Genomic DNA, 26739 nt, shown 5'->3' on the forward strand with positions numbered 1-26739 from the left:
CACCTGTACAATGACACACCTGTACACTGACACACCTGTACACAGACACACCTGTACACTGACACACCTGTACACTGACACACCTGTACACAGACACACCTGTACACTGACACACCTGTACAATGACACACCTGTACACTGACACACCTGTACACAGACACACCTGTACACTGACACACCTGTACACTGACACACCTGTACACTGAGACACCTGTACACTGACACACCTGTACACTGACACACCTGTACACTGACATGAGAACATGAAGAGAACGTGATGAGATCGTGAAGTTCTGTTCCTGCTGAGCTGCTGACACAGTTTATGTAAATGAATTTTCCACTAATATACCAGATCACACGCAGATGCTCGGACTCGGATTAACGTTCACTAACATGACGTTTGATATAAAATAGGGAACAGTGGAACACTTCTACATTTTTGCCCCAGAGTCGTCAGAACATTCTGTTAGTTTTAGATTTGGAGGCTGTTATTAGGATGTCCTGCAGACGGTAGCTGGAGATCTGTTTTATTATGATCCCATTTACATTGATCTAAAATAAGAGCCATGATAGAACATTGATAGCCTGAGTGTCAGACTGAAGCTCCCAGAACCTTCAGTCTGACATCGCCTCCATTGAAGGCGATTTACAAGGGGGAGGGAATTTGATTTTTTCCCTAACCAATCAGTAGAGATCAACGACTCACCCAGAATCTGACGTCACCAGTATCCATGCCTCGGGGGTGCCGAAAACAAGCGAGCATTGCCCGTTTAAAATGTCTCCGTCGTCGTGCACATAGACGCCCAGCTGCCGTTAAATCCAGTTTAGCAGCTTCCTTAATTTGGTCCTCCATTAACGCGAGTAGTGGCGAAATACCTCGATAGCATCGTTAATGTGGTCTGTAGGATCTGTAGTGGTCGCCATTGTTGCTCACCAGTTACCCACCGGTGTACAGCTTGACATCAGCGTGGCGCTGATTGGCTAATCGCTAGACCCGCCCCCACCCCCGGCGTTCATTGGTCCGTCCATCGTTTGGACGAGATAAATCGCAAATTCATTGCAGTATGCCAGACCAGAGATGCAAGCCTACTCAGTTGAGTGGGCGGGGTCTATGGTCTGGAACCAGGCTAGAACATTGATTCTTTTACAGCACGAAGTGAAGGCTTCTGACATCACGCCATCACATTGACATACGCGTTGTGCAAACAACAGCATTTGGCTGTAATGGTTGTTTACATATTCCTGGATACATTTATCGATCTAAAATAGAATATGTAATATCTAGAACATTCATTCGTCATGATGTCACTGCACTACATTACATACGGTGCTAAAACACGCAGTGACATCAGAGGAATGAACAATGAGTCCGTCACAATGCATTTTCATTCGGCTCATAAAGATGATCATCTCTCTACTAGTGGATAACTGACGGAGTGTTCTCAGATGTTTTCTTCGTGTTCCTACATTTAAAAATCTTTTGCATTATAATTTTAATATTATTTTGTTTGTTCTGTTTTTAGTAGATTTGTCCTGATTCTCAGTAACGGCTGAAAACCAATCAGTCACATGACTGACAGCGGCGCCAGCTGCCAAACAAAACCCATAAAATTAAAGGGAAAAAATCCTGATTTACAAACATTTACAGAAATTTACATTAAAGGTTTTTCAGAGAAATAAAAGTTACCTTACAGATTTCTCCTGAATTATTACGATCAGACACCTTCAAAACATATCGATGGGCATGTTTGTTGTTTTTTACTGTTGTATTTTATGTCAGGCTCCAAGATATCAGCCTGGTTACAGCCTGACGCAGTGACGCACGGTGTCGGCATGGATCGTGAACGAGTGTTGTACATCATAATCCATCGCTTCATCTCATGTAGTGTGTCATAGTAGACGACAACCGACGCCATGTCTAAGACGCCTCACGACGTCCCGACAGAAAGTCTAGCATGTTTTATTTTCTCCGTCACAGCCATCACTTTGACCAATAGGAACACAGAGTGATCTGCTGCCATGGAAACGTTAGGACTTCCGTCCCGGAAGAAGGATCCCTCCTCAGTTGCTCTTCCTGAGGTTTCTACCGTTTTTTCCCCGTTAAAGGTTTTTTTGGGGAGTTTTTCCTGATCAGCTGTGAGGGTCATAAGGACAGAGGGATGTCGTATGCTGTAAAGCCCTGTGAGGCAAATTGTGATTTGTGATATTGGGCTTTATAAATAAAATTGATTGATTGATTGATTGATTGATTGATTGATTGACAACAACAGCCCAGCCTTTTAGATATTTCCTGTAGGGACGTTAGCACACAGAGTAAAAATGAACATGATGACACTTTTAACGTAACTACAGTAACAGCTCAGCTGGAGCATGAACAGACACAGTGTCTGAAATAATCGTTATAATAATAGGACAAGAATAACCTGATGACATCACACACATCGTGACAAATGACAGGGCGTTTTTACAAGATATTTTCATCTTGTAAGAAAAAGCTTTTCTTGTCATTTCTTGATACTGATCAGTTTTTTTAATAATTAATGAATTAACAGGCTGCCGTCGCTGCCAAACAAAAACTGTCAAATTGAAGAAAACTGTCCAAATAATATATGAAATATAAAAATATCAATGTGAACGTAAAAGTGGCGAGCGTGAAACAGGAGCTGGATCTTGAGCGGAGTGGCGGCTGTCAGGGCGTCCAATCAGAGTGTGCAGCAGAGCTGGATGTGTGACAGCACACAGTGTTCTAACAAAGGTTCCACATTATTCTCTTCTGTCCGACACTTTGCTCTCAGCTCTCCTCACTGTGGTTTCTTTTTGTTCTTTGTGTCATAAAACTCAGAGAAGTGAAACGGAGACAGAGGTCACACTCACAGTTTAATGGGAGACCAGACAGTTCCAGCAGCCTGACCAGTGACACTAATGGGCTGCACTGGGGATCTGCGTGTGTGTGTGTGTGTGTGTGTGTGTGTGTGTGTGTGTGTGTGTGTGTGAGAAAAGATAATTGTTCACTGGTACACACACACACACACACACACACACAGATTAGATTGTGTTGTGTGTTAATTATTGACGCCGGGAGGTTTAATTGGTGTGTGTGTATTGAATAATGCAGCAATCGTAGTGCTTTTTACTGTCGCCACACCGCAGAGACACGCCGCTGCATGTGTGTGCATGTGTGTATGTGAGTGCTCGTACTTGCTACATAGTGGGGACAGGCATACATTTTTTACTAACAGAGTGAGGACATTTTGTAAAGTATGGACTTTTAGGCCGGTCCTCAGTTCTTCAGAGGCCATTTTGAGGGTGAAAGATGGATTCATAACTGTGCATCAGCTCTATGCAGAGCCTACACAAGCTGCCTATGCCATTGTTAGCAATTATACTTGTGCATTGGTGTGTTTGTGTCAGTCTTTATTGTCTTCACAATTTATTGTGTCTTATCTGTGAAATTAAAGTAAATCAAAGTTTTGTTTCCACTGAGGGAAATGGTTTCAGCGTACAGAGACAGTAGCCCTGTTTAGACAGGAGTTGTGCAAATTTGCAGGAAAGCCCAACCAGTCTTTTTTCAGCATTGGCGGTATAAAAACAAAATCGGGGAGTGCAGCAAAATGCCGCCTACCTACTTTTGTTTATACAGAATGTGCCTTTTTCGGGGCAATGGGGGGCGTGAGCAAGTAACAAAACGTGTAGCTCAGCGTGTGACGTAAACAGTGACGTGGGAGGGAAGCCGCGGCTGGTCAGTCCTTCGGCGATTCTCTCGTAAGTCGGCCCGTTCTTCACCGTCCCTGTCATCTGACGGTTAATGGCCTCTTCGTTTGCGAGGACAAGGAGGGCGCACAATTCCTTGTCTCCCCAGTTGCTCATCTTTACAATGTCTGTCAGGTTTGTGTTTCCCTCTTGCTACTAGCTGCTCGCTAATTCCTGCTATCAGCTGTTTCCTGTTTATCCACTGCCAGTGGGTCGCACGTGTGGCGTCATCAAAAAGGTTCCACCAATATGTCTACCCTATGAGGTGGAAAATTAGGCGCCTTGGATCAACTGGCAAAACGGCCCAACATTCACAGAAAATCTGGCAGTGTAAAAGGGGCTTGACAGGAGGTCTGCGTTACTGTGACGTGTGGTTACATTTCTGGGGAGGTGCACGTCAGGATACAGCGTAGGTTAAGGTATTGATTGATGCAGAAATAAAAATCCTGCTTCAGACTCATCTTTATAGTTCAGGTTTAATCAGAGGTTTAACCAGCTGGGTAAACTCAGGAGAGAAAATTAATAACGTTTAAGTTTATAAAACTAAGCAGAGTTAAAACCCACCTGGGTTCAGGGTGAGGCTTTTAGCTGTGATGGTTAAGGTTTGGGTACGGGGCTCAGGAGTACAGTGTGTCAGTCAGGATCCCCACAAAGACAGAAGTACAGGAAGGTGTGTGTGTGTGTGTGTGTGTGTGTGTGTGTGTGTGTTGGTGTGTGTGTGTGAGTGAGTGTGAATATTCATGAGCTCTTGTGGTTAATTTGTCGTCTGTTTGTTAAAACCAGAAAGACACAAGATGTTCTCTCCTCTCACCACAACCTGTGTGTGTGTGTGTGTGTGTGTGTGTGTGTGTGTGTTGTTAAATGCCAGCACAAGCACTGATCCACAGCCATTCGCCTTCTGTCCGCTCTGTTTACACCTTGCATCTGTGAGTGTGAGTGTGTGTGTGTGTGTGTGTGTGTGTGTATTTCTAGAGAAAGTTGCCAGACTTGACAGCTAATATGTCGGCATTTGTGTTGACAGGAAACTAATTTGCCTCTCTCTCCAACAGGAAACAAAGATCGACTGTGTGCGGGTGGCGACCAAAGGTAAGGACACGTGGTATGCATTTTATTTTGAAAGGTTTAAAAAGGCAGGATCGGTGCTCTGTTCCATTTTGCTTTGAAAGGTGTGATGTCATGCTAACAACATATTTAACAGTAACATTTAAAGTTATATATTTAAATTCTGCGGTCCACTGTGTCTGATGATCCTGCTGTGATGAGCCGACAGACACAGGAGATGATGTGCTGCCGTCGACGGGCGCAGCAAAACATATTTGAAACACCTTTAAATAGTCAGTATGAGTTAAAGACCATATTTGAATATTTGTTTGTCTTACCGCACACTGACCAACCACGACCACCTGCAAATTAATGTTAAGAAATGTTGTGATTCAGTTTATTGTCAAATGTTTCAGTCATTTTTTATTTTGATATATGACAGCTCAGGTCAGAACTTAGTTTTTCATGCACTGTTTAATTTTTAGATTTTGCTTCAACAACTCGTTTCTTTTCAGACTCATGAGAAGAAAACATCCAAAATGGACACTGAGGTTTATTTTAGTTCAGATTTTAGTTCTGGGACTTTATTCAAAATGTTCATATTTAACTAAATAACGCCACACTGAATTATTTAAACATAAAATTTCAAAACATTGTAATACAAAATAATTAATAATAATAGTCTTAATGTAAGTAAACCTCTGGTGAAGTTTTCCTGTTCACCTGCAGTGATTATTTAAATCTTTAGGATAATTTTTTCCAGCATTTGAAGACTTTAAATTTTAAATCAATTGTTTTGTTTTTATTCATCAGATTAATTTCATTTTTATTTTGGAAGATGTTTCTTATTACTCCATTTTTTATTCCATTTCAATTTGAAAGGTTTTAGTACGTTTTACTTTCACAGGAAATTTTATTTTGAAACATATGTTTTATTTTGACGGGTTGGGCACTGTTTTATTTTCAAATATGCTCTGTGATATTTTATTTTGAAAGGCGGAGGGTACGTTTGGTTTTGCACTGTTAGCGTTTAGCATCACTAGCTGCTCAGACCCAGTTTCTGTTGGACTCTGCTGACTGCTGGACTGGATTGAAATGCTAAATTAGCCTCTAGCTAGCCAGGCAGAGGCCAGTCCATTCTGTGTAATGAGACACAGATGGCAGTTAGCCATTGGAATGCTAGGCTAACAGTTAGCACACTGGTCCCATCCAGAAGTATAATGGCTCACAGATGGCTGCTCGGCCCTGACATCTGTCCTTCACTCTATCTGTATGTCCTGATGTCCTCTGCAGACAGACGGACCCACCAAACAAATAAAGCACACGCTGAACTCTATGCTACGCTAACGCCAGGCTAACACAAGGCTAATGACTGTGACTGTATGGGTGTCCAGAGAGCTGTTGAGCAGTGCAGCTAAACAAGCTAAAAACACGGTTTATCTCCCCTGATGAACATCCAGGCTTATCTCACACACACACTCACACTCACACACACACACACACACACACACACACACACACACTCAGTAATTGACTGTTGTGACTTTAATCAGCTTTTATTGGAGCAGAGTCCTGGTGGCTAACACGACACCAGATGCTGATTGGCTCCGCTGGTCCCCCGACACCTGTCAGTCATGCTGCAGCAGCCAACCACATCTCCCGGGGGGTGGGGGGGGGGGGGGTGTACTTCTCCTCCTCCTCCTCTGTTTCAGAGTACCCACGGTGCCTTGCAGCGCTAACAGTGAGCAGAGCTGATGTGAATGTAAAGGAGAGCTGAACGTCTGCTGAATGTTAACTGAACAGTTTCACACAAAGGAAACAGTGATTTGGATTTTATTCTGAAACACACACACACACACACACACACACACAGTTATCTGAATGCTCTAACACTAACACTGTCTTATTAACACTTACGTTCTGAGTTTCTAATTTGATACCACACCTCTAAGAGAGCTGACACCTGTGCTGTTAGACGACATCACCTGTGCTGTTAGACGGACCCACAGAATAGGACAGATAATTCTCTTGTGCTCTTTTAACAGAAATCTTTTCACTTTATTTTTGAGGAGTCTTAGAACAACAAACAAAAAAACAGGTTAGCACCATCACCTGGCAGACAGAGGGTTCTGGGTTGTAACCTGTCAGCCGGCGGAGGCTCTTCTGTTAATCCTTCAATAAACTGTGACATCTGATCAGTCTGATAAGTTTAGTGCCGCTGTGCCACATGGATCTGATAAACTCTGGTACGACACCAGGTGTGATGTCAGCAGACTGTACGATGACGGCACCGACTGAATCACAGGCTACGATGGAACAGCTTCATACACTGAGTGATGCCGCATGGTTATTACTTCAACTGTGAAGCACAACATAGAGGGGAACATGAATAATATTGATACAATTATTATTATCATTTGAAAAAAATATAATATGTCCAAAAATATGTGTGAAGTGGGTGGAAAATGTTGATAATGTGTGCAAAGTATGTTATTAAAATCTCAGGGAAAAAATGTAATTGAAATGCCAAAAATAACTTTTTGATGTCTGAAAAAAATTATAATCAAATGTCTGAAAAAATGTTGATGAAATGGAAATATTATAATGTTGGGGAAAAATGTCAATAAAATTGAATTGAAACATATTTTTAAAAAATGGCCAAAAGATGTTTCTAAAATGTCCCAAAGATATAAAAAATGTCTGAAAAATATTAATAAATTGTCTGGAAATAAAAGTTTAAAAACAGAAAAATATACTAATAAAATAACAAAAAAACAGTTATGAAATATCTGAAAATAAGTTAATAAAATGTTTGAAAACAATATTAATTTAATGTCAGAAAAGTATGATGAAAATATCCTACAATAATCTAAAGTATAGTGGTCACAATATACTACATCGTGTGTGTGTGTGTGTGTGTGTGTGTGTGTGTGTGTGTGTGTTACCTTGCTGCAGGTGTCTCACCTGACAGCTGTAGCTCTGCCTGTATTTCCTTCCATGCTTCGTCCTTCTTGAGGCGATCATGGTCAGAGCTGGAGGACACATCACAATGCTTCACAAGGTTTTCCTCACATTTCTTTTAGCGCTTTAGCTTTAGCTGCTATCTGTCTGTTTGATTGGCTCATTTCATGCTGCATCTCTATTGGTTGGTCAGTAGACGTAAGTGGTGACAGCATCACACTATCAGAGTTTGATTCCAGGCTGTCTTTGATCACAGACCATGACAACGACCATCCTTGAACGTCTCTGACTGTGTGACGTAGGACCACCGTGTTAGATCCACAACCAAAGATATCGCCACCTTTCTTTACCGCTGGTCATCTTCAGTCTGGGACAGACCAGAATCACACAGTGTGTACCGAGACCTTTTCTACCAAATGAGCTCTGGTTCTTGAACTGGTTCCATTCAGGACTGTTGCTGGCCCACGTTTCCACCATCTTTAACCTGAATAGTTGTGATCGAGCATGCGACCGCCATATTGCTACGAATGTTAACTTCTGTTTGTGCAGTGCCCTCCGTTGACGACACATTCTGATTAAAGCTGGTGGAAACATGGGCCAGTTCTCTAGATAGAACCAAGGTTCCAACAGTCCTGAATGGAACCAGTTCAAGAACCAGAGCTGGTTTGGTGGAAAAGGAGTATCAACAGTTCACAATCAGGTGCGGGAACTGGAACAGAGCCGGTTCCAGGGGAAGGTGCAGAATTAATTACTTAGTTAGTGTTAGTGTTCTCCCTGTGTCAGCGTGGGTTTCCTCCAGGTGCTCTGACATGTTCTCCCTGTGTCAGCGTGGGTTTCCTCCAGGTGCTCTGACATGTTCTCCCAGTGTCAGCGTGGGTTTCCTCCAGGTGCTCCCACATGTTCTCCCTGTGTCAGCGTGGGTTTCCTCCAGGTGCTCTGACATGTTCTCCCTGTGTCAGCGTGGGTTTCCTCCAGGTGCTCAGACAAGTTCTCCTTGTGTCAGCGTGGGTTTCCTCCAGGTGCTCTTACATGTTCTCCCTGTGTCAGTGTGGGTTTCCTCCAGGTGCTCCCACATGTTCTCCCCGTGTCAGCGTGGGTTTCCTCTAGGTGCTCTGACATGTTCTCCCTGTGTCAGCGTGGGTTTCCTCCAGGTGCTCTGACATGTTCTCCCTGTGTCAGAGTGGGTTTCGGTTTCCTTCAGGTGCTCGGACATGTTCTCCCTGTGTCAGCGTGGGTTTCCTCCAGGTGCTCTGACATGTTCTCCCCGTGTCAGCGTGGGTTTCCTCCAGGTGCTCTGACATGCTCTCCCCATGTCAGCGTGGGTTTCTTCCAGGTGCTGACATGTTCTCCCCGTGTCAGCATGGGTTTTCTCCAGGTGCTCTGACATGTTCTCCCTGTGTCAGCGTGGGTTTCCTCCAGGTGCTCCCACATGTTCTCCCCGTGTCAGCATGGGTTTCCTCCAGGTGCTCTGACATGTTCTCCCTGTGTCAGTGTGGGTTTCGGTTTCCTTCAGGTGCTCGGACATGTTCTCCCTGTGTCAGCGTGGGTTTCCTCCAGGTGCTCTTACATGTTCTCCCCGTGTCAGTGTGAGTTTCCTCTGGGTTCTCTGACATGTTCTTCCTGTGTCAGCGTGGGTTTCCTCCAGGTGCTCTGACATGTTCTCCCAGTGTCAGCGTGGGTTTCCTCCAGGTGCTCTGACATGTTCTCCCTGTGTCAGCGTGGGTTTCCTCCAGGTGCTCTGACATGTTCTCCCTGTGTCAGCGTGGGTTTCCTCTGGGTTCTCTGACATGTTCTCCCTGTGTCAGCGTGGGTTTCCTCCAGGTGCTCTGACATGTTCTCCCTGTGTCAGCGTGGGTTTCCTCTGGGTGCTCTGACATGTTCTCCCTGTGTCAGCGTGGGTTTCCTCCAGGTGCTCTGACATGTTCTCCCTGTGTCAGCGTGGGTTTCCTCCAGGTGCTCTGACATGTTCTCCCTGTGTCAGCGTGGGTTTCTTCCAGGTGCTCTGACATGTTCTCCCTGTGTCAGCATGGGTTTCCTCCAGGTGCTCCAGCTTCCTCCCACAGTCCAAAGACATGCAGGTTAATTGGTGACTCTAAATTGTCCGTAGGTGTGAATGTGAGTGTGAATGGTTGTCTGTCTCTATGTGTCAGTCCTGTGATAGTCTGGTGACCTGTCCAGGGTGAACCCTGCCTCTCACCCAGTGTCAGCGTGGGATAGGCTCCACACTTCAATGACCCTTAACAGAATAAACAGTTCCAGGAAATCAATGAATAAACATATTAACATATCTACTCGTATATAAGTATTCATCCAATACTTTAAGTCAGGTGTTTTTAGTGAAGGTCAGTCGATGGACATTTATTACAAACATTCTTCTTCTGTGGTATCAGAGATCCAAACACGTTAGAAGATGCAGGATGAAATGAGTGGACGTCCCCACAGTGTCTCAGGACAGGACACTGTGTGATCGATAGTGCAGACATCGCCCTCTGTTCTCATGGTGACGATAACTACGCCTTCTTACAGACGTTGTTATGAACTGGACGGTGAACTCGCTGTCGTCAGCTGCTGATTGGTGGACTGATGCTGATGAACTCCTCCTCCTCTCTCTGAACTGCTGTCCTCTCTGCCTGTTTGATTACTAATGTCTGATGATTGATTGATTGATTGATCAGCTGCTTAACGAGCTTCTCTTTCAGGTCTGTTTCTGTATCTGGACAGCGCTCCGCTCTCCTGACAGGAACATTTCAAACCTCAAAATAAAAATATTCGTACAGTTTGAACACGTAATCACAGTTCATGTATGCAGGGTTAAAGGTCACCGTTCTGACTCAAATGAACACACAGAGAAACCCATCACAGCGTTTCACGTTCAGCGTTTTTATTTTATTTAAAGACTTAAATAGATGAAGGATCAGTTTAACAGCTGTAATCATACAAAACATCTTTATGACTGTAAACACTGCGGGGCTGCAACAAGTAGTTGATTAATCGATTAATTGAATGAAAGAAAATTAACCCTTTCAAAACAAACCTTTGTTTGTATGATTCTGTTTAAAAAGATCTAAAGTAAGAATCGTAATATGGAGAACATTTCTTCCTCGTCTTTCCCGTCATCACCTCACTGTTATATTTGGCCGGAATTAAGCTGGAATTTCCTTCGGAATTTTCCTGTCATGGCTGCAGGGGATAGTAATCCTGTATGTATGTATATATATAGATTTAAAATAAAAAGATAACAGCTGGAACTCTTACGTCGGGCTCTTGCCTTCGGTGTCATCACGTTGCACACCCATGATGACATCACTGCGTTACATGTCGTGTGGTTGCAGAAATGCGCGATGGTGCCAGAGGAGCAAATGGACGCCTTTTCACTCTGCTCTGATATCTCTACATTTAAAAATCTTTTGCATCAAAATATTTTGTGCATTTTGTTAAATCATATAAATCAAATGTCAATTTATTGTATTATTATTTATTTCAATACAGTTCATTGAGTATCATATACTTTTAGCTCAGGCTGCACAGGTTTCAGGAATATTAAGTATTTAGAGATACTCCTGGAAATGACATCACAATAAGCAAAAATACCAAATACTAAATGTGAGAGTTGACGTCTCTCTGTGTTGGACGTGATAATAAAGTGAATAGTTTCCTGTGACATGACACAGCAGCACGTGTTTCACTGCGTCGAGAACATAATGGGCATATTGATCGGTTAGTTTCAGACTTCCGTCAGGGGAGCAGGAAGATGCTGCATGTTACTAATATTTCTGCTTCAGTACAAACCACTGCTACAGCCTGTCTGTCTGTCTGTCTGTCTGTCTGTCTCTCTGCATGCCTTCCTGGATGAATAGCTGCTATAATCGTCACCCAGCTCACCACGCCGTACATTCGCATCGCTCCGGCGGCTGGCGACAAGCAGCTCCCAGGTCAGCAGAAAACACACTGAAACACACACACACACACACACACACACACACACACACTCTGGTGTTTGACTCATGATGTCCCTGAAAAGAAGTGATGTGTTCCTGAGAGGTCATTTCACTGAGTGATGAAGAAGTGATGAAGAAGAGAAGGAGGCAGAGTTTTCACATGATCGAACAAACTGGAGGCTGTCGTTTGTAAAGTAGCTTCATCGCCTCCGTGAGCTGCACACACACACACACACACACACACACACACAGATGTACGTATTAGATTTTCTCGGCGTCTCCTCCACACTAACGGAGACAGATTTTTGAAAACACCCTCTGAGGTTCAGATCTTTATAAACTCTTTGATCCGACCTGTGAAATGGAGCGTTTGGGAAACAATGACATCATCTCCACGTCTTGTCACAGACTGTTTAAAGACGTGGACGTAGCCTCCGAAGGCTTAAACCTGCGTTCTTTCTATTGTCCAGCGACTCCAGTCTGATTAGAAGTCAGTGAGTCAACTGATCTCTGAGGTCAGGGTCTCAGTCTCCATCAGCGCAGCAGGATCTCTAAGGCTGAGCCCAGACACCCAAGTTAACATGTGGAAACATTGATAACGATGCTAACGATGCTAAAGGGGGATTGCATCTCAGAGCTGTGCCGCTGTCTTACTGATACCAGAGGGCGGGCGCCATGTTTGGGTCTGCATCACAAACTGTAAATAAAGATGGCTGACGTGTCTCCTCTTCCTCCAGCTGTACAAAAATGAAGCTAAAACATCCAGATATGGCCGCTGCCATCTTTTGCTGGTGGCATTATTCAGAGCTTGCGTGGTAGAAGTTTCAACAGTATCCATGTCCTGCCCACACACCTGTCTGACCTGTAGTGCAGCCACCCACTGGGGTCGATCCCAATATGTTGTCACATATCGCTGCTTTGTCAGTGGCCATTGCGGGTGAGGTGTCCTCCTGCAGCTGCTGCCGACAACATGAAACCAACCGCAACCAAAGCCAGGGTGTCAACAGAAGCATGTGGTTAGGTTTGGCTCTACATTCATACAGGAAGTGATCAGCAGGGTGAAAGTTGGTGGTGCAGTGAACTGAAGAGTGGCAACTGAAGCTGACGCAGACGCATTTATCTGCACAGAAATATTCTCAGAGCTCACGGCTGGTGTCACTTGTATAATGCTGACGTTTAAAGTCTGGATGGTTCCTCTCTGGTGTCTGATGAGCGATGATGTCATCGCATCGCCACCTGCTGGCTGGTTGTGTCTAATGTGGACGCAGACTTTTTGTAAAATGAAACTGAGGCTAAATTATGATTTAAAAATATCTGTTTACATGTCGACCGTCTGAATCGACAACAGACCGCTGAACAGGTGTCTCTCTCTCTCACACACACACACACACACACACACATTCACAGCTGACAGAAAATTACATTTAAATATTTACCAGCCTGAAGGTGGAAACTTTCCACCGACTGTTTATACACACACACACACACACATACATATATATATATATATATATATATATATATATATACATACAACCTGATGGTGTGTGTCACCAGCAGGCTTCCAACACTCTGAACAGCTGTTTGACTGGTATACACACACATTAACACACACACACACCACCCACTCAGCGTGACTGGCTGAAGCCCCGAAGCAAAAAACAGCTTCTCTATGGCCTACTGTGACACACACACACACACACACACACATTCAATGCACACACACACACACACAGACACACACACAGATAAATTCTCTCTTCAAAGCAGTGTTTTGATAGCCTTTAAACTGAAAACAGCAGCTCTCTGCCTCTGAGGCTCAGCGTGTGTGTGCGTGTGTGTGCTTCTGTGTGTGTGTGTGTGTGTGTGTGTGTGTGTGTGCGTGTGTGTTTCTGTGTGTGTGTGTGTGTGTGTGTGTGTGTCTGACCTTGAAGAGACGAAACGAAAACACAAAAAATGAAGAAAACTGTCTCCTGGTTTTGTCCTGCAGATTTAATATCATACTGGAAACCAGTTCAGCCGCTCTGGTTCTGTCTTGATATCGGTGGCCTCTGTCTCCTCCTTTGACCAGCTTATTATACCAGCGGGGTATCTGAAGACTGGCAGGGCAATGTGTTGATGGCTCGGACTTTGTTCTCTCCATTCAGCCAACTTTTCAGTTTCTTATTCTGTGGAGATATTTGGCGGTGGCTGACTTCCTTGCAGCCTCCTCGTGGTTCCCATGTGCCTGTGGGATCCCAAGGTATTTGTAGCAGTCCTGAACATCTGAAATAATGACCTCTGGTAGTTCAACCCCCTTGGTTCTGATCGTCTTTCCTCTCTTGGACACCATCCAACCACACTGACCTGGTCTGAATGACATTACGTTGTCGTTGCTGTAGATCCGGGTGAGGTGGATCAGTGGAGAGGTGACTGATGGTTGAACCCGTATCTATACCCGCTCATTGTGATGAGTTGGCTGAGGGGGTTCAGGGCTATGCAGAACAGTAGCAGGGATAGTGCATCACCTTGGTATATGCCGCACTTGATGATAACTTGTGCAGTTGTCTTTGAGTTGGCCTCCAGAGTAATTTTCCACAGACCCAGTGAGTTCTTGATGAAGGCTCTTGTGTCCTGTATATTTTTCCAAACAATCTAGTATCCATGTGTGTGGCAGTGAGTCAGAGGCTTTCTTGTAGTCGATCCAGGGGGTATACAGGTTGGTCCGCCCGGTCTTGCAGTCTGGGGTGACTGCTCTATCGATCAGTAGCTGGTACTTGGCTCCTCTGGTGTTGCTACCAATTCCTTTCAGGGCTAATGTATTGGCCCATGTGCTTATTCATCTTAGCTAATATGATGCCTGACAGGGGCTTCCATGTTGAGGACAGACAGATTATTGGGCGGTACTTAGAATGGACTGCGCCCTTCTGGGGATCCTTCATGGTCAGGACTGTCCATCCCTGGGTCATCTCCTCTGGATCCTTCATCAATTTCAATTTCAATTTTATTTATAAAGCCCAATATCACAAATCACAATTTGCCTCACAGGGCTTTACAGCATACGACATCCCTCTGTCCTTAGGACCCTCACAGCTGATCAGGAAAAACTCCCCAAAAAACCTTTAACCGGGAAAAAAAACGGTAGAAACCTCAGGAAGAGCAACTGAGGAGGGATCCCTCTTCCAGGACGGACAGACGTGCAATAGATGTCGTACAGAACAGATCAGCATAATAAATTAACAGTAATCCATATGACACAATGAGAGAGAGAGAGAGAGAGAGAGAGAGAGAGAGAGAGAGATGCAGGTAATGACAGTAGCTTACAACAACATTATTGAAAGTAATAATATTATAGTTATAGTTCTGGCTACTGTGGTACAATATGTTGAAAGTATGTATTAATATCTGGCAGTATACATGTGTGACAATAGTCATATGTGTATAATAACAGTAGAAGTATGACTAATGACTAATGATGGCAGCAGCAGCAGCAGGAGGCATCTGGCAGGACCACGGCAGCAGCACAACCACACACGTCACGCTGTCCAGGCACCGCTGTGATATGAGTTAATCTGAGAGACAGTGGAGCACAAAGGCTCCGGAGAAGAAGCCGAGTTAGTGACATCCAGAATGGCCGAGTTAGCTAGATGCAGTAATAGAATACGAGAGAGAGAGAGAGAGAGAGAGAGAGAGAGAGAGAGAGAGAGAGAGAGGGAGAGAAAGGGCCTGGTGTATTATAGAGGATCAGGACTGTCCATCCCTGGGTCATCCCCTCTGGATCCTTCATGATCAGGACTGTCTGTCCCTGGGTCATCCCCTCTGGATCCTTCATGATCAGGACTGTCCATCCCTGGGTCATCCCCTCTGGATGGGTCCCATCCATGGGTTCATTTGTGCTGCCAGGCGTTCATGGAGTGCAGTTAGTGTTTTTAGCCAGTAGGTGTGGTTCATGTCAGGGCCTGGTGCTGTCCAGCTCTTCATACCTGATACTCTTTCTTGGATGACAGCCGTTGTCATGGTAACTGGCTCTTGTTTTGGGAGACTGCTGTAGTCTGCTCTTAGATCCACTAGCCACTTAGCATCAGTGTTGTGATGCCTCCTTCTCCCATGTGCTCCTCTAGTATTGTTCAGTTTCAGCCCTGGAAGGATCTGTTCTCGTGTTGTTACCTGAGAGTACACTTTGGATGGTTCGGTAGAGAACATCCTTTTTTTCCCCTCTGGCTTCTTCTTCTCTTGTATATCTCTTCAGGCCGGTAACCAGAGCTGTGAGCCTTTGCCTGGCAGTCTCCAGTGCCTCAGGTACAGACAGTTTGTTGTACTTTCCAGGCATCCCTCTCTTCCGCAAACTCAACTCAACTCTCAACTCAACTTTATTTATAAAGCGCTTTAAAACAACCACAGCTGAAACAAAGTGCTGTACATAGGAGGTCATAAAGCAACAAAACAGTGAGATAAAAACAGCAGCAAACAAATAAAAACAGAGTGAGGTCTCATGCTGGGTTAAAAGCCAGTGAGTAAAAGTGGGTTTTAAGGTGGGTTTTAAAAACAGACAGTGATGAGGCCTGTCTGATGTGCAGAGGTAGATTGTTCCACATTTTTGGAGCAGCAACGGAGAATGCACGGTCTCCTCAAGCGTTCACTTGGACCTCGGTACCTCAAGGAGCAGCTGATCAGCTGACCTGAGGCGTCGGGCAGGGGCGTAGGGGTGAAGAAGCTCAGAGAGGTAGGGCGGGATGAGACCATTTAAAGATTTAAAAACAAATAAAAGGATCTTAAAATGAACGCTAAAGTGCACAGGCAGCCAGTGGAGGGAGGCCAGGATGGGTGTAATGTGCTCTCTCATTCGTACTCCAGTTAGCAGACGAGCGGCAGCATTTTGGACTAACTGGAGACGTTTCTTCAGCAAAGGTTGTACTACTGCATGTTTGAAGCTTACTGGGACAACACCAGAGGACAGGCTGCTATTTAAAATGATCAGAACCGACTGCCCTATAGTAGAGAAAACTTCTTTAAAGAAGTGGGGAGGGACCACATCGCGAGGGGAACCTGATGGTTTAATATGGGCCACCACATCCTCTAACAGTGACAGAGTCACAAGTTCAAATCTGTTGAACACAGCTGGGCAAGAAACAGAGACAGAGGGGTCAAAGGTGGGTGGAGAAATGAGAGCTCTTGTGGACACAACCTTATCCATGAAAAATTGCAGAAAACTATTACACACATCAAACAAACAAACCTTTCTGAAGCTCTGAGAGTTGATTAACTTCCCTCCATGTTGCCTTGATCTTGGAATCTAGCCTCCTTCTCCGTGGAGGGTAGCACTCTTTGTGGCTCATGGTGTCCATCTTGTATCCAAGCATTGGTTTTAGTGGGGATAAGTAGTACTGCATTCACATCATCTAGCAGACTTTCAGACTGTACTTTGTCACTTAGCCTTGGTAATCAGATTCAGGGGTGCCGGGTTTCCAGCTTGTCCATTATTCTCAATCTCAGGTCATTCGCCATTGCTTGTTGGGGCTTGGTACCCAATATCAGAGTGTGGGGATGATGATGTCGTCCTGGCTCCCCCATGCCATAGCATGTGTCATCAATCTCTAGGGGTGGGGGAGGGCAGGTGGATGGGTCCTACAAACCCTGGACATCCACCCAGGAGCCCACTGTTCACTTCCTGTACGAATGTTGAGCCAAACCATGATGTTTGTTTTCTTTCTTTTTTAAATATATTTTTTAGGGCATTTTTAAGCCTTTAATCGATAGGACAGATGAGTGTGAAAGGGGGAGAGAGAGAGTGACATGCAGCAAAGGGTCACAGGCTGGAGTCGAACCCGGGCCGCTACGGCAACAGCCTTGTACATGGGGCACCTGCTCTACCACTAAGCCACCGACGCCCCATGATGTTTGTTTTCTAACCCTAACCATGTGTGTTTGTCATACAAGGAAATACATGTTAAAATTGAGGTGTTTCAGCGACATCGTTAGTTTAATTTGAATAAACCTGTGTCCATCTAACGAGCAGAAACTGGACACTGAAGTTTATTTTGAAAAGACACACTTCATGTTTGAGGCAGAAACTGACATGAGGTGCTGGAGAATCAAGAACAGACGGAGGAGGACGAGAGTGTCCAGAGGAAGCAGTGATACGTGACGAGCTGAAAGGAGAACGCGTTTCCATTAACTGAACTGGTGACACTGGTTTCTGCTGTGATTCCATTCTGTCATACAGACACCAGAGTGATAGAGCCATGGTTCCTCTGTTTCACCTCCGTCACGACCAGTTTAACACACATACACACACACACACACACACACACACACTGTGTGTGACTGATGGCTGTTGTCAGGCTCAGATTGGGAAAGTGTTGTAGGTCTAAAATCAAACACACACACACACACACACACACACACACACACACACACATGACACAGCTCGACAGCGACGTCTTGTCCTGAACGTTTCTCATCTACCGAGTCATCTGGAAGGATATTACACCTGGACACACACACACCCACACACACACACACACACACACACACACACACACACACACAGCAGGTAATGGGTTTTTCATGGGACTGACATCCCATCACATTATACAGTCAGTCAGAAGGACTCTCTGCTCTCCGTCCGTCACACATCATCTTCACCCCCTCTTCACTCAGCTGCAGCTGGATCTCAATACAAAACCTCCATCACAAAACCCCTCATTTAAATTCTAATTGTTCCTGATGCTGTCACACTGTCACTGCTGTGGCTTCATAATCACTCATTTCTCTAATGGAGTTTGGTTTGTAGAGTCCACCATCAGCCACATTCAGTCATCACATCACACAGACTGTTCAGCTTTCTGCCATCAGAGGGTCAATGGTTACTGACGAGCACGTCCCTGACCTTAATAGAGGTTAATGGTTGTTATTAGTAGTTAATGGTAATTAAAAGAAGTTATTTACAGGTTTATACACAATAATAGACACACCACAATTTACTAAAGGTCAATGGTTACTAATAACATGCTTAAGTCAGTTGTTTTGATGTTAATAGAGGTTAATGGTTGTTATTAGTAGTTAATGGTAATTAAAAGAAGTTATTCACCAGTATAATTACTAAATATAGAACTCATTTTAATGGTAATTAAAAGGTTATAAATGGTAGTCAGTGTTTATTAATACCCCAGGTGTGGTGTCCAGGTGGCAGTTGATCATTGTTAAAGGGAAATTTTGGTTTATTTCAACCTGTCTCCTATCGTCCTAAATTTGTTTCAAGTGACTAGTGACATAAAAATAATAGTTAGCATGTTAGCCGTTAGCCTAGATACAGCCGGGGCACATAGTAGCGTCAGACCTGTTAAAACGTAAGTGAACGGGCAACCTTCAAGTGCAAAGTTAGTCCACTAAACAAGCTTTTTTTCCACAAAGACCGCCTCATATCGTTAGGATAAATGTCAGAGAACATATAGAAAACGACATGTAAACGTGTTGTCTTACCTTACTGGTGTGCTGCCATGTTTGTTTACCATCTAGCTCTGCTTTCCAAAGCGCGGCCGAAATATATCTGGCGAGCGCTGGATGAAGCCCAGCTGGATACTACTCCAGGTGGAGGTGTCTCGTCCTCGGTCACATCCAGACCTTGAAAATAAGGCTGCAACCAGTCCCATTCCTTGCAACAGAGGCATTCCTCTTCTGTGGGGAATCTCTTCTGTTTACCATCTAGCTCTGCTTTCCAAAGCACGGCTGAAATATCGCGAGAACAAGCAGTGATCTCATAGCGTGCCTGAACAAGCAGCAACAGCTGGAAGGCAGAACCGGACAGTAGCCTGAAAAGTTCATTCATTTATTTTATGAAAGATTTATAGAATAATGGCTGACTTTTTGCCAGACTTCGACTTTGTGGAGGAGGAATTTGATTTTGCAGAGTTTGATGGCCGCACTTATTTATTTGAGCCAGAATACACTGACGAAGAGCTTCGTGAAATTGAAGAACAGAAGAGGAGAGAGGGAGGTGCAACAGGTAGAGGACGAGAGAGGAGGAATGGCTGCTGCAAAGCTGCGTAGCTCTGGAGATTGGTGGTGTACCTGTGAATGCTGTGCCCCAGTGCCCACAGAAGAGGAATGCCTCTGTTGCAAGGAATGGGACCGGCTGCAGCCTTATTTTCAAGGTCTGGATGTGACCGAGGACGAGACACCTCCACCTGGAGTAGTATCCAGCTGGGCTTCATCCAGCGCTCGCCAGATATATTTCGGCCGCGCTTTGGAAAGCAGAGCTAGATGGTAAACAAACATGGCAGCACACCGGTAAGGTAAGACACACGTGTCGTTACATGTCGTTTTCTATATGTTCTCTGACATTTATCCTAACGATATGAGGCGGTCTTTGTGGAGAAAAAGCTTGTTTAGTGGACTAACTTTGCACTTGAAGGTTGCCCGTTCACTTACGTTTTAACAGGTCTGATGCTACTATGCGCCCTGGCTGTATCTAGGCTAACGGCTAACATGCTAACTATTATTTTTATGTCACTGGTCACTTGAAACAAATTTAGGACGATAGGAGACAGGTTGAAATAAACCGAAATGTCCCTTTAATATTAGTCAATGGTATCTTACTGTCACTTATGGTGTATTATATTTAAAATAGTTAATGGGAGTTAATGGGTAAAAAGGTCAGTAACGTTGTTTAATGGTTTCAGGAGCTGCGACCAGGAGACAGAATTATAACGGGGAGATAATGGAAGTCAATAGTATTATTTTTTTTATCCTTTTTTTTTTTTTTGAATATCTGACAGGTAGTTAGAATGTTGGCAGTCAATGTGAAGATGAGCTGATTTTAGTTAACGTCAATGTTTGATGGTTTCAGGAGCTGCGACCAGGAAACCAGAACCAGAACAGGAGAAACAGTCGGATCACACAGTGAAGATCGCCGGCGCCATCGCCGGCATCCTGCTCTTTATCATCATCTTCCTCGGAGTCATCCTGCTGATGAAGAAACGGTAAGAATATTCACACACACACACACACACACACACACACACACACACACCCCAATACAGAACACGTCCGTTTGTTTGTTTGTTTGTTTGTCTGCATTCATTGTTTTTCACAAATTGGACTTGTATGTTTTTATTTTAAATGTCAACACCTGCTTCTCCTGAGTCATATTATATTTTGTATACCTTTGTGTTTTTGTCCGTTCTTTCACTTTGACTTTTAATAAAATAATGATTATATTTTTTTTAATCTCCCGACTGCAACATTTAAAATTCTCCTTTTTGTGTCATTTCTGACAGAAGGTTTTGGTTCATGTGCGATCGATCTGACTGATATTTGTGTTTCGATAAGGTGCAGTTGGTGGGAGTTAATGGAAACCAGTCAATGTTAGTGGTCGTAAACAGCAGCACGTAGGATCTGATAGGAGTTTATGTCAATGTGAGACAGAGAGATGCTAACGGGAGTTTACTGGGAGATAATGGTCATGGATGGTTCCAGTGGTGGTTAATGGTTACTTTCAGTGTATGTGTGTGTGTGTGTGTGTGTGTGTGTGTGTGTGTGTGTATGTGTGTTAACAGTGTGATAACACTGCAGTATATACATGTATAATACATGCAGATAAACGCAGTTCCATCAAAGACACACACGGTGACAGTGAGGATGATGAGGATGAATAATGGAGCAGATTGCAGCAGTAATCACCATTAAACTATATGTGGACCGACTTTATTCTCCAACATCAAACACACAAACCCCGCTGGGACACACACACACACACACACACACACACACACACACACTTAAACACAGTGAGAAAAGCTTATGTGTTTGGAGAGCGTTGACGATAAGAGAGAAATTTAGATGAAAGAGCGTTTTATTCTTTGTTTTTTTTTTATTCTGGAGTCGCCTAGAGCTGAATGGCTTCAGGCTACAGAGACACATACGCGTTTATAAAGAGTGTGTGTGTGTAAAGTGTGGTGGGTTTGAGTCGGACTCGTCTGTCGGGTCGATGGAGCTCTGATCTCTCTAACAGATACTAGAGAGAGAAGACGAGAGCAGCGGTTGTACGGTCTCTAATGAGGTTTTTAATGTTGACGGGGTGCGTTTGATTTCCACTCTGTGAGCAGACGGAGGTCAGACTCATTACAGCAGGAGTGAAAACAGGAAGCTGGGTGTTAAAACTCTGATTGGCTGCAGCCTGATCACACACTGTCAGAGCCGGTCTCTTTGTAGGACAGTGTGTAACTACGCCTCGTCTTCAATAAGCTGATGGGTGGAGGGATACAGGAACACAGCAACCTGTGATAAAGTAGTCCTGAGCCCGACAGGTGATTAAGGGTGAAGGGATCGTTAACTGTCGTCTTTAACTCTAACTAACTAACTAACTAACTTAGCAGTACCACAGATAACATGACTGTTACACAACTCCTGCATCAAAAATACTACATCAGTCAGAGTACTGTCAATAAACTACTGACTGTGTCAAAGGTAAAAGTACTCAGTGAAAAGGATTACTTCAAAGATACTGTGATACTGCAGTGATGATAAAATACTACAGTGATAATAAAATACTACAGTGATCGTGAAATACTACAGTGATGATAAAATACTACAGTGACGATTAAATACCACAGTGATGATAAAATACTACAGTGATAATAAAATACTACAGTGATCGTGAAATACTACAGTGATGATAAAATACTACAGTGATGATTAAATACCACAGTGATGATAAAATACTACAGTGATAATAAAATACTACAGTGATTGTGAAATACTACAGTGATGATAAAATACTACAGTGATGATTAAATACCACAGTGATCGTGAAATATTACAGTGATGATAAAATACTACAGTGATAATAAAATACTACAGTGATGATTAAATACCACAGTGATCGTGAAATACTACAGTGATGATAAAATACTACAGTGATGATAAAATACTACAGTGATGATTAAATACCACAGTGATGATAAAATACTACAGTAATAATTAAATACCACAGTTATCATAAAATACTACAGTGATAATTAAATACTACAGTGGTAATTAAATACTGCAGTAATAATTAAATACTACAGTGATAATTAAATACTGCAGTGATAATAAAATACTACAGTGATAGTGAAATACTACAGTGATGATAAAATACTACAGTGATGATTAAATACCACAGTGATCGTGAAATACTACAGTGATGATAAAATACTACAGTGATAATAAAATACTACAGTGATGATAAAATACTACAGTAATAATTAAATACCACAGTTATCATAAAATACTACAGTGATAGTGAAATACTACAGTGATGATAAAATGCTACAGTAATAATTAAATACTACAGTGATAATTAAATACTGCAGTGATAATAAAATACTACAGTGATAGTGAAATACTACAGTGATAATAAAATACTACAGTGGTAATTAAATACTGCAGTAATAATTAAATACTACAGTGATAATAAAATACTACAGTTATGATAAATAGTTCCACTGTACTTGAGCTCTAGAGAAACAGCTGTTCCTAATAAAGTGGACACTAGTACATCTCAAGTGTAGTAGTCTCTTCTGGACCAAGCTGTCTCTTTGTCTGTGTCTCTTCCTTATACACAATCACATGTTGACCAATTAGACGTGTCCCCTCTCCCTCACACTTTGATTGACACAGTGTTCCAGCCAATCACCACTCTCCACTCCTCCACCTCCTCACAGAATAATTTAAGTCATCTGTTCTGAGACATTAATCTGTTGTTTTTCCTTTTTCTGTTTTTCTGTTTTTTCTTTCCCTCCATTCCATCCCTCCCACTGCTCCGCCCCCCACCACTCAGACGGAGAAATTATCACTCCTACACTTACTACCTGTAAGTAACCTGTTTGACCTCTGACCCCTCACCTGTAACCTTCACCTTCACTCTGTCATCAAACCTCAGCACCTCAACCTGAGCTCCCAGTGTGTCCTGCCTGTATCCCTGCTCTCCCCTTAACCTCTGACCCTTAACTTCTGATCTCTGACCCTTTACTTCTGATTATTGACCCTTAACTTTTGATCCCATTATCTGATTTCTGACCCTTAACCTCTGATCCCTCACCCTTGACTTCTTATCCCTGACACTTACAGTCTGATTCCTGACCCTTAACTTCTGATTCCTAACCCTTAACTTCTGATTCCTGACCCCTAGCCTCTGATCCCCAAACCTTAAATTCTTATTCCTGACCCCTAACTTTTGATCCCTCACCCTTAACTTCTGATCCCCAACCCTTAACCTCAGATTCCTGACCCTCAACCCATGATCTCCAACCCTTAACTTCTGATCCCTAACCCTTAATCTCTGATCGCTGACCTTTAACTTTTGATCCGTAACCCTTAACCTTTGATCCCTGACCCTTAACCTCTGATCCCTGACCCTTAACCTCTGATCCCTGACCCTTAACTTTTGATCCATAACCCTTAACCTCTGATCCCTGACCCTTAACCTCCGATTCCTGACCCTTAACTTTTGATCTGGAACCCTTAACCTCTGACCCCTGACCCTTAACCTCCGATTCCTGACCCTTAACTTTTGATCTGGAACCCTTAACCTCTGACCCCTGACTCTTAACCTTTTATTGCTGATTCTTAACCTATTATCCCCGACCCTTAACCTTTGACCCCTGACTCTTTGTCCTTGATCTTTGACCTTGCAGCCTTTCACCTCTGAACATTGATCATGATCCTAATAGTTTTCTTCCTCCTCCTCACCTGAACAATCACCATCATCACTGCTCAGCATTAACATTTAACCCTTAACTCTCAGGTCACCCCTTAGTTCACGTTCTCATATATGTCATCAACAGCTGTGACCTCTGACCCCTGACCTTCACCATGAGCTTGACCCCATTTCCCATGAGTCACTGATGATAACCATCGGCACAGGAACGATATTCTTTCCTTCTGATTCAATACTATCTCGACTTTTGTGTGCTGGTTTGATGTGTATCGTGATTTTACCATTTAGTGCAATTTTTGTTTCCGATGTTTTGCCTTTCAACGTCACGTTATTCGTAGATTGCCACAATGAAAGCAGAAACTAATTCCACCTCCATGTTTGATTCATGTATATTCAGGCATTATAAAATTGATTCAAAATCATTTTTTTTTTAAAAAATAATCAAAACACTTTAAGTGAACTGATTTTATTTCCACCCCTACTTACCATCACCACAAATCTCAACCCATAACTCCACCATTTCCTCTAGCCCCTGACCTTTGACCCTTTGCCTAAACCATGTGCATGACCTTTGCATTTTCAACGCTGACCTTCACCTTCACCACACATCTTGACCCGTAACATTTCCCTTAACCCAACTCTTTGTCTTTGACCCGTGACCTTGACCCTGGAGTCCAAGTCTTCCTGTGTCCAGTTATTCAGCTGTGACCTCTGACCCATAACTCGTACGTTTACCCACAAACCCCTGACATTTACCTCTGTCATAATATCATCCTGACCTTTAGTCTTTGGTCCAGGCTTTTAGTGTCGGTCCTTCTTTAATGGCTGCATTTCTATCCTGCAAAAGCGCCTTACAGTTTCGGGTTTGGTGTCTTGTCTGAGGACACTTTGACATGTGAACAGGAGGAGCCTGGATCGAACCACCAGCCCTGGGATTAGTGGGCAACCCGCTAGACGACCCGAGCCACAGCCGTGCAACAGGACTCATCTTCTGTGACCCTTGATCCTGAGCCGCAAATTTTAACCCCAGACTGTATAAAAAACATGGACCAAAAAGGGAACTTGGTGATGAAGTCACATAGAGTCAGTGTCATCAGCAGAAAAGTGTTGGCAGGTCCAACCTGGTCTCTCTCCGAAGTCATCAAATTTCGGCACTTGAAGGAACACTTCATCCTTCAGTTTATCACAAACATCGACATATTAAGGAACACTTCATCCTTCAGTTTATCACAAACATCGACACATGAAGGAACACTTCATCCTTCAGTTTATCACAAACATCGACATATTAAGGAACACTTCATCCTTCAGTTTATCACAAACATCGACACATGAAGGAACACTTCATCCTTCAGTTTATCACAAACATCGACACATAAAGGAACACTTCATCCTTCAGTTTATCACAAACATCGACATATTAAGGAACACTTCATCCTTCAGTTTATCACAAACATCAACACATAAAGGAACACTTCATCCTTCAGTTTATCACAAACATCCAACACATAAAGGAACACTTCATCCTTCAGTTTATCACAAACATCAACACATAAAGGAACACTTCATCCTTCAGTTTATCACAAACATCAACACATAAAGGAACACTTCATCCTTCAGTTTATCACAAACATCAACACATAAAGGAACACTTCATCCTTCAGTTTATCACAAACATCAACACATAAAGGAACACTTCATCCTTCAGTTTATCACAAACATCAACACATAAAGGAACACTTCATCCTTCAGTTTATCACAAACATCAACACATAAAGGAACACTTCATCCTTCAGTTTATCACAAACATCAACACATAAAGGAACACTTCATCCTTCAGTTTATCACAAACATCAACACATAAAGGAACACTTCATCTTTCAGTTTATCACAAACATCAACACATAAAGGAACACTTCATCCTTCAGTTTATCACAAACATCGACATATGAAGGAACACTTCATCCTTCAGTTTATCACAAACATCAACACATAAAGGAACACTTCATCCTTCAGTTTATCACAAACATCAACACATAAAGGAACACTTCATCTTTCAGTTTATCACAAACATCCAACACATAAAGGAACACTTCATCCTTCAGTTTATCACAAACATCGACATATTAAGGAACACTTCATCCTTCATTTCATCACAAACATCCGCCACATAAAGGAACACTTCATCCTTCAGTTTATCACAAACATCCAACACATAAAGGAACACTTCATCCTTCAGTTTATCACGAACATCAACACATAAAGGAACACTTCATCCTTCAGTTTATCACAAACACCGACACGTAAAGGAACACTTCATCCTTCAGTTTATCACAAACACCGACACATAAAGGAACACTTCATCCTTCA

The 26739-nt window shown here is 43.2% G+C and overlaps 1 protein-coding gene across 9 annotated transcripts in view; it reads left to right on the plus strand.

Moving 5' to 3' along the window:
- The window catches only part of LOC125881953 (receptor-type tyrosine-protein phosphatase mu-like), a 202425-nt gene that overhangs the window by 120518 nt on the left and 55168 nt on the right, over positions 1 to 26739 (plus strand). For 3 of the 9 annotated variants that reach the window (XM_049565455.1, XM_049565447.1, XM_049565451.1), the window contains exons 17-20: positions 4800 to 4836; positions 11610 to 11684; positions 20518 to 20650; positions 23491 to 23523. In XM_049565455.1, the coding sequence (XP_049421412.1) occupies positions 4800 to 4836; positions 11610 to 11684; positions 20518 to 20650; positions 23491 to 23523 (278 nt within the window). The remainder of the gene's footprint in view (positions 1 to 4799; positions 4837 to 11609; positions 11685 to 20517; positions 20651 to 23490; positions 23524 to 26739) is intronic. The other 6 variants (XM_049565448.1, XM_049565449.1, XM_049565454.1 and 3 more) reach the window with 3 other exon arrangements.

The sequence above is a fragment of the Epinephelus fuscoguttatus genome, linkage group LG21 (assembly GCF_011397635.1).
Source record: "Epinephelus fuscoguttatus linkage group LG21, E.fuscoguttatus.final_Chr_v1".
Taxonomy (NCBI): domain Eukaryota; kingdom Metazoa; phylum Chordata; class Actinopteri; order Perciformes; family Serranidae; genus Epinephelus; species Epinephelus fuscoguttatus.